Below are 8955 nucleotides of genomic sequence, written 5' to 3'. Positions count from 1 at the left end.
GTTTGGGGAGTTTGGCCAGTTTCTTTGGTGTCAGGTATTTAAACCCAGGACTTCCATGGCCAGGGATTTAGCTCAGTGGTTCTGCCACCTGTCCCGCAAGCACAAGGACCTGAGTTTGATCCCTGGTACCCAAAAAAATAAATAAACCCAGGACTTCCTGCAAGCTGAGTACACACATTTACCACTGAGGTCTACCCCTGGCTCTCTTGTAGTTTAGAAATAAAAACAGACCTGGGTGCGGGGATGCACACTTGTAATGCCAGCACTCAAGAGTCTGAGCAAGAGGATCTCTTGAGTTCAAGGCCAGCCTGTCTCAAATAAAAATTGAAGTTGTAATATTTTCTCATACCTGTAGGGATTTGGGGTACCCTACTTTGAAGAACACATGATTGGGGTCTTAGTTACTTTTCTCCTACTGAGACAAAACCTGACACCCAAAGTTAAAGGAGGAAAAATTTATTTAGCTCACAGTTTGTAGAGGTTTCAGTCCATAATCTGCTGGCTCCAAGGCAGAGGGCCACCAGTTCCATGGCGGTGGAAGATAGCAAAAGCAACAAGGGACCTTGACGGTGTCTTTCTGCCCTTTATCCAAACCAATCACTGATGTGTATTGGTTTAGTAACCGCACCCTTTAGTCCCAGCACCACAACTCTAGGTTCAGCCATCTCTGAAAAAGCCTGTGACTGCATGAGGCTTTAGGGGGACATTAGACACAAACCATAACAAGTAGAATAAGTCAAGAGGCTCCCCATGCGTGGGCCCTGGACCCATGGGAGAAATGGCCCCAGCAGACACCTTGGGAGAGTCAGCAAGAGGTCCCCAAGCTTGCAGCAGGATCAGCAGTGTGCCAGGCACTGTTCCGGCCTTATTATAATTGCAGTTTCTCTTTCCAGGTAGAGAACAGGCAGATGTGGCTCCTTGCCAGTCCAGTCACTTGGCTTCCACTAAGTTCCTCTTCATTAACTAAGATGAAGACAAATGTGACTCAGTTTGGAATTGGAGGCTTTTAAAGGTGACTCCTCGCTCAGCTCTTACTGCATTTCCTTTCCTCGTGTAGGAGTGAGAGTGCCAAACAGATGTCTGGTTGTAGCTTTCTTTTAATCTCAAACTCCAATCACCACCTGACCCACCGCCCCCCCCTTCTCCAGGATGAGCCCTGTCTGGCTCAGTCTGACACCAAAATGGTCAGATTTGAGTTCTGAAGCCACTCCCGGTGTTCAGAGCAAGAGCATAGTTCCAGGCAGCGGTGGGCTTGCAGTATCTAACTGGCCCTCAGCTCAGGTCCGTGATGAAGCACTCCCTCCCTCTCTGGCTGATTTCTGGCTGTCCAGGCGGTTACTGGGCACGATTTGGGAGGAGACTGCATTCACCTCAAGAGCAGGCGTATGTACAGTGTGAAGTGTAGTCAAATAGGAAGTGAATAGCTTTAAATACTTTGTTTTTAGTAAAATTAATCATAAATATAATTTAAAAAATGAATGGCTTATAAGCCGGGCATAGTGGCGCGTGCCTGTTACCCCAGCACTCAGGAGGCTGAAGCAGGTGAGTTTGACGTTAGCCTGTGCCTGTATCAAACGAAAAAAAAACCTTGAAATTTTAAGTTAGGTCTTAGAAACTGGTTTGAGTCTGCTCCAGCACACCATTGTTCCCAGGCTTTCAGTGAATCCCAAAGTCACCAAGGTGCTTTAAAATTGTCCTCGAGGGCCGGGTATTTAGCTCAGTGGTTCCAGCGCCTGCCTCACAAGCGCAAGCTCTGGAGTTTGATCCCAGATACCAAAAAAATGAAATTGTCCTCGAGCCAGGTGTGATGGTGTATGCCTGTTATCCCAACACTTGGGGAGACTGAGGCAGGAGGATGGAAGTTTGAGTCCAGCCTGGGCAATGTAGCAACTTAGTGAGGTCTTGTGTCAAAAAACAGATCTGGGCATGGAGCTCAACCATAGAGTGCTTACCCAGCATGTGTAAGCCCCTGGGTTTAATCCCCAGCACTACAAAAAATGGCAACCAATCGCTGCTTGCTGTGCAAGCGTAAGGACCTGAGTTCCATCCCCAGTACCAAAAAAAAAAAATGGCAGCCTTCAAAACAAAAAATAAAAAGGGCTGTGGATGTAGCTCAGTGCAAAGGTCTTAGGTTCAGTTCACAGGACTGAAATAACCAGCCCTCCAACTCTCCGGGCAGCAAAACTCAGGGAGTGAGGTCTGTGGGCCTTCGGCACAACACCACTAAACATCCCATCTCACCTCCAGACACCACCCTGTTCGGCCCCCCTGTCAAGAACCAGACTGTGAATGGGCCGCGGATGTAGCACAGCGCCACAGCATCTGCCTGGCAAGTGCAAGGCCCTGAGTTTGATTCCTGGTAACAAAAAAAAAAACCCACACTGTTCCCCAGCCTTGCTTGGCCCTCACCTGGTGCCCTGAGGTCCCCTGGTTCTAAAGAGACAGACCCCCCAAAGCCACAAAACTGAAGGTAATACTGTCACTCAAATGCAGTATGGGCTCTCATTGAGACACAGGGTCTCACTACATATTCCAAGCTGGCCCTGAACTCCCTATGTAGCCCAAGCTGCCTTTGAACTTGCAGTGATCCTCCTGCCTCAGCCTCCTGAGTGCTGGGATTACAGGCATGTGCCACCACGCCCAGCTTCTCTTACTTGAATGATTCAAATAAACTGAAAGACACAATCTGGAAAATGTAAACATTGATTTACAGGTAGTAAGGAGTTAATGCCATTTTAAAATGTGATAAGCAGGGCCGGGGATTTAGCTCAGTGGTTCTGGCTCCTGCCTTGCAAGCCCAAGGTCCCAAGTTGATCCCCAGTACCAAAAAAAAATATGATAAGCATGATTAGACACACCTGTAATCCCAGCACTCAGGAAGCTGAGGCAGGAGGATCACCATGGATTCCAGGCCAGCCTGGACTACATAGTGAGACCCTGTTTCAAACAAAACAAACGAATAAATAAGAAAATAGGATAGTGATGCTGTAGTTTTATTAGATTTTTGAGATATTAGTCTGTGTAGCCCATCTGACCTTGAACTCACAACCCTCCTGTTCAGCCTCAAGCACTAGGATCACAGGTGTGCCACCACCCCAGAGCCCTGCTATTTCTTTTTTTAATGCACATAAATTCCTTTTAGAGCAGAGGTTGCCAAACTGGCCATGCCTCCTGTTTTTGTAAATAAAATTTTATCAGAACACAGCCATACCCTCAATTTTTATGTTGTGTACGGTTGAGTCCAGATTGAGGCCATGTGTCTGTAAGCCTCATATATTTACTGAAAAGTTGCTTTTTTTTTTTTTTCTTTTGAGACGGTCTTGTCATGTAGTTCAGGCTGGCCTTGAACTCACGATGGAGCCCAGTCTGGCCTTGAATTTGTGGTGATCCTCCTGCCTCAGCCTCTTGAGTGCTGGGATCATAAGCCATAAGCGTGTGCCACCACACCCAGCAACTCATTGCTATTTTAAAGAAATATCCCAGAATATTTACCTACAAAGGAATCCAATGTGTGGGGTTCCTTCCAGTTAACCCAGTGGCAATGAGGTGATGGAGGCACTCGGCTGTCCTCTGTGTCTGTTCCTCTACACTGGACAGCTTCCCAAAGCATGCACTTTGGAGAAGGGAGGGCCACCCTTCCAACCCTCCCAACCATTCTGACCCTGCACCAGGACCTGGCCTGTCTGGCCCAACCAGGACAGCAGGACAAAGCCGCTGCCATTCGCCCTGGTGCTGCATACGCCGATGATGACTTCTGTCCTGGGCTAACCAGAAAGGCCATGGGCACTGAGCGAGCCCCCCAGGGCCAGCCATGCAGTGAGTGACCCCATGTGGAGCCTGGGGGTGATCTAGAAACCAGAAGGAGGGGCAGGAGGAAGGGGACCACTGTCCTGGGGATCAGGGCAAAGATCAGGGGCCATAGGTAAGTCCCTCCCCCCATCTGCACCTGGGTCCCCTGACTCACCAGGTCCTGGGCCAGCCCCTGACCCTCTGTGTCAGAGGCCGGCCCCTGCGGTCTTCAGACACCCGAAAAAGGATATGTAGGGTAAGGCAGCTGACCACTGGCTGTCAGCATTCCGGGCTGTGGGGTGCAGTTCATTTTATGTAGACCAAGCTCATGAGATCACGAACCAAAAGGAGGAAGTTAGGAGAGATTTTATTGGAAACAGAATAGCTCCTGGATTTCCAGGCAGGGTCCTGAGGGGGTGGCCTCGTGCCCCTCAATCCAGACCTGCTTGTGGATAAGCACAGAGCACAGAATTGCTCAGTTGCTTTGTGGCCACCTGTCATAGGCGGCTTCGTGGATCTAAAATGACCAGTTGGAACTCAGGTGCTCTAACCCAGCTACTCAGCATATAGGCGTTAAAGAAAATGGATTTTAAGGAAAAACTAGTTACTTCGAATTTTAAGTTCCTCAGAACAAAGGAACACACTAGGGAGGAGCTGTATTCCTTGTTGCCTGAGGAAGTTAATTCTCTGCCCAGAGTCCTAGCTCACTATTCTTTCTTTAATTCTTTTTTTTTTTGGTACCAGGGATCAAACTCAGGTCCTTGCATTTGTGAGGCAGGGGCCGGAACCACTGAGCTAAATCCCCGGCCCTCTTTAATTCTTATCCATGTGGCTGATCACCAGCTGTGTCCCAGGCCCTTCCCTAGCTAGCTGCCTTTCTCAGGAGCTCATTAAACTCTTACAGGGCCATGGCCAGGGCTCTGGCTACTGTGTACGTGACCTAAACCCCCCTCTAGAACTGTCATTGTGGTCATGAAAGCAAAACCAAATTGGATAGGGTTTCCATGTAAAGACCAGTTCTACCTACAAGGATTAAACTTGATTTCTAGAAACCAAATAAAACCAGGATTTCCCAAAACCAGCTGCAGCAAACGATGTTCCTTCCCCCGCCCCAGCCTCACCCATGCTTCTCTTTCTGTCTCGTGCCTCCCTCGCCTCACCTGGCACTGTCCCCAGCACACCCAGGAAAGTCCCGTCCTTTCCAGTGCAGGGTCCAAAGCCCTGCCCGCCTGGTCCCCCTCAGTGTTTACCTTAGAGCAAGTGAGGTGCTGAGTACAACTTCAGACTAACACTGGTTGTTGTTTTGTGTTGTGTTGAGTACTGGGACTTGAACTCAGGGCCTTCACACTGAGCAACATTCCCATCCCTAGCCCCTCCCTTCCTCCCTCCTTCCCTCTCTCTGTCTCTCTCTCTCTCTCTCTCTCTCTTTCTTTTTTCAAGACAGACTCTTTTTTTGGGTACCAGGGATCAAACTCAGGTCTTTGCACTTGTAAGGCAGCAAGACAGACTCTTGCTAAATTATTCTGGCTGGGCTCAGACTTGATCATCCTGCCTCAGCCTCCCAGAGTGCTGAAATTATAGGTGTGCACCACCATCCCCAGCTGGGGTCCGGTCTTTCTTTTGTTTTATTGTATTTTGGAGACAGAGTCTCAGTGTGTAGTTCCAGCTGCCCTTGAACTCCCTGTGCAGCCCAGGTGATCCTCCTGGCTCTGCCTCTCTAGTGCTGAGATTACGGGCACCACCATGCCCCGCCCGGCTTGGGATGTTTTTTCTTTACTTGCAAATGATATATGGGAATGAAGGCAACACAAAATAAGGAAAAACCCAGTCTCCAAACACTCCTAATCTGCATGAGGTACACTGGGCCACAGCCTCTAGTGTTTGTCCTGCTGGCTGACCCAGCTGTGTCCCTGTGCCCATGGCTGCTCTGGAATTACGCCCCTCAGTGACCCGGGCTGCTGAGAAGTGACTGCCCCTCCCTGGGAACACTTGGTAGTGCCTGGAGATGTCTCAGGTTATCTCACATTGCTGGGGCGCTGGGTGCTGTGGCTTCCAGTGGGTAGAAGCCAGGGACACTGCTCAGGGCACAGGGCAGCTGCACCCAGGGTCACCTGGCCCCAGATGTCACCAGCCCAGAGGTGGAAGGACTGGCCTGGGCTCTGGTCCTGGGTCTGAGCTTGTCCCTGACAGCAGAGTGACTGGGGACACTGGCCTGGAGCCGGGCAGCCGTCTAAACACTGACTCAGCCATGCTAGCTGGGACTCACCTGGGCCTCGGCTTTCCCCGCTGTAAAGGGGGCCAGAGAGCTCACCTTGGCAGAGCAGCTACTCATCAGTGCAGCAAAGTCAGGTCATCAGCAGCACAGGGTGTCCAGAAGCCTGCTCCTCCCTCTGCTCTCTAGGGCCCAGCAGCAGCGGGCTGAGGGACCACTCACCCACCCTGGGGACGTCAAAGCTGGCCCCAACAAGCCCTAAGAGCCCATGGCTCTGCCACCTGCCTTTTTTGATGATTTCTGCTGCCTTTCACTGATGTGAGGTGCGGTTCCCAGGCTGCAGAAGCCGGGTCCTCCAGCCAGGGGCCTAGCAAGGACCCAGGGCAAGTCCTTCCCCTCTGAGCCTTGGGGTCCTCCTCACCGCTGCCCCTCCAGTATCCAATGTGGCCTGTGAGTGTGTTGAAGGGACCGAAAAGCCCTGAGTACAAAGTGGCCAAGCAGCAGCCCGAGGCCAGAATGCTCCCGGGTCCTTGTCCCTGAGAGCTAATTTTGCAGACTTCAGCTTTCCCTCACATTCAGGCTGGAGGCTCTGTCCGGTGCCCCCCGCCCAGCCCACATGGTGCCTCTGACTCACTCCTGTGCAGCCCACTCCTCCCCAAACCACATCCCCTTTGACGCTCTGTGGAGTTTCCCAGCTTGCTATCTTTGGCAACGCCTCCTCCCCTGCTCCAGAGAGCCAGCCCCCCATCCACCCTGAGAGACACCCCATTCCTTCACCCCACTGGGTTCAGAGCTAGAGTGGGGCCCCCGCTGCCAGGTCCTTCTGTGAGGGGCTCCCTGGAGCTGTCCTCTGGTTCTCTCTGACTCCAGCCCCATCCTGGCCTGCCCACCCTGGCCTGAGCCCAGGTTGGTACTGACCCAGACCTGCTTTCAGACCTTACCTGGCCTCACTCCATCCTCCCACGTGGCACTGGCCCCCATCTGGCAGAAGTGGGCCAGAGCCACTGCGAGGGGAAGGCTGGGGTGGCCCACAGTCCCTGCTGGCAGGTGCTGGGCTGGAGCCCCCACCCGCACACTATGAGGATGAGGGACCAGGGCTGCAGGTGGCACTTGGGGAGGGGCAGCTGAACGTGGCCCAGGGACCACGAGCCCAGGAGGCAGGCAGAATTCGGGGTAGGTAGGAAGGGGAAGGGACAGGCCCAAGGGCAGCCCCTACCTTCCACACCAGTACCTCAAGATTTATTTCTGTCTTCCCAACCGCCCCAAAACTATTTGGGGCAAGAGGAAGAAAACAGAGTTGAGTTACTTCCTCTGGACCCTTTTGTCCCTCCAGTCACCCCCTCCAACCTCTGTTGCCCTCAGCATCTGACTGAGACTCCAGGAAAGCAGTTCCACTGCCACACCCAGTTTGCCAGGGGGCGGGGAGGGCGAGGCCCTGTTTAAGGAGAGAGAAGAGCTGCAGAGAGGGACAGAAGGACACAGGAGCTGAAGGAGAGGGGCAGAGGCCGGCAGCAGGACAGAGACGGGGACCTGCAGAGACCAGGCCTGACAGGCAGGGGGAAGAAGGGACAGCAAGACAAGGAGGTGGTGAGAAAAGGGGCAGAACAGGAGGCAGAGAGGGGCAGAGAGCGGTGGGGAGGGGAGGCCCAGGGACTGCTGGGACGGGGACGGGGACACCTGCCGAGAGAAAGGAGGCTGAGCTGCAAGGGCTGAGCCAGCAGTCCCAGGGCACAGAGTCGGGCTGGGGGGACACAGGCCCTGGTCACAGTGGCCTCACTTCTCCATCCCAGATACCACCTCCCTCCCGAGTCATGGCCCGGCTGGGTAAGTGTGCAGGCCGGGGCCAGGGCCGGGGCCAGGGCCGGGGCCGGGGCTGGGCCAAGTGCGGTGGGATTCCAGCACTGCAGCACCTGTGCCCTGACCCTGTCCCCCCTTCCCAGCCCTGCACCTCCTTGCCCTGGCCCCCATCCTCTTCAGCCTGGCACCCTCCCTGGCCTGGAAGGAGGCCTCCAGCCAGGACCCCTTCGAGAAATGCATGCACGATCCCGACTATGAGCTGCTGCTCAAGGTGGTGACCCAGGGCCTCAATCGGACCTTGCAGCCCCAGAAGGTGATTGTGGTTGGCGCTGGTGTGGCCGGGCTGGTGGCTGCCAAGGTGCTCAGTGATGGTGGACACAAGGTGAGAAGCTTGCGCAAAGTCTACCCCTAGTTCGTCCTGCTGCAGGCCAGGAGTCCCAGCCAGTAAGGGCGGGCACTGTCCTTTCCCCAAAGGCTCCACTCTAATATCTGCCAAGAGCCCCCTGCAGCTCGGAGGGAAGTCCCACTGACTAAAGCTCTATGGCAGGTGGAGGTAGTGACCCCACCAGGGGAAGTGTCCCCTGAGGTCCAACCACTGCCCCACCCCACCAAATCCAAGAATGAGAGCTAGCTGCTTTCCACACATGGGAAATAACCCCACACTTTCCCTGGCTGGGAAGTCCCTCTGCAATCCAGCTGGTGGCCTTTCTGCTGCACCCTGAAAATGCTCACTTTGTTCTCCCTCCAGCCCCGCCACCCCCAGAAAGACAGGGGTCCTTCTGGTCTAGGCTTGTGCTGCTATGGGGATGGAGGAAAGCCGGGCTGGCTGGCTTGGGGCTCAGCGAGAGGAGCTGAAGAGCTCTGCTTTCCCCATCCCTCAGGTCACCGTTCTGGAGGCAGATAACAGGATCGGGGGCCGCATCCTCACCTTCCGGGACCCTAAGACCAGCTGGTCTGGGGAGCTAGGAGCCATGCGCATGCCCAGCTCCCACAGGTGAGGCCTGCCCTGGCCACTTTCAGCCCCACCCTTGTGCCCACTCAACCAGAACCCACCTCATCCCCACTCAGGCTCCAGCATTTTTCAGTGGTTCTGTTGTGCCAAGGATGAGAGGGCCTTGTGTGTGCTCGCCAAGCGCCCCACCAGCAAGCCACACCCC

At 53.8% G+C, this 8955-nt stretch overlaps 1 protein-coding gene across 5 annotated transcripts in view; it reads left to right on the top strand.

Moving 5' to 3' along the window:
* Il4i1 (interleukin 4 induced 1) overlaps positions 1-8955 on the top strand; it is a 36336-nt gene that overhangs the window by 23367 nt on the left and 4014 nt on the right. The window contains exons 2-5 of one of the 5 annotated variants that reach the window (XM_004866857.4): positions 894-1012; positions 3672-3816; positions 7942-8180; positions 8680-8792. In XM_004866857.4, the coding sequence (XP_004866914.1) occupies positions 3780-3816; positions 7942-8180; positions 8680-8792 (389 nt within the window). In that variant the 5' untranslated portion in view covers positions 894-1012; positions 3672-3779. Of the gene's footprint in view, positions 1-893; positions 1013-3671; positions 3817-3854; positions 7589-7791; positions 7826-7941; positions 8181-8679; positions 8793-8955 lie in introns of those variants that run through there. The other 4 variants (XM_087200577.1, XM_004866858.3, XM_087200576.1 and 1 more) reach the window with 4 other exon arrangements.

The sequence above is a fragment of the Heterocephalus glaber genome, unplaced genomic scaffold (genome assembly GCF_053883595.1).
Source record: "Heterocephalus glaber isolate CG9 unplaced genomic scaffold, H.glaber_assembly_v1.0 deba00001744, whole genome shotgun sequence".
In the NCBI taxonomy this organism is placed as follows: domain Eukaryota; kingdom Metazoa; phylum Chordata; class Mammalia; order Rodentia; family Bathyergidae; genus Heterocephalus; species Heterocephalus glaber.
This window is presented reverse-complemented; position numbering and strand designations above follow the sequence as displayed.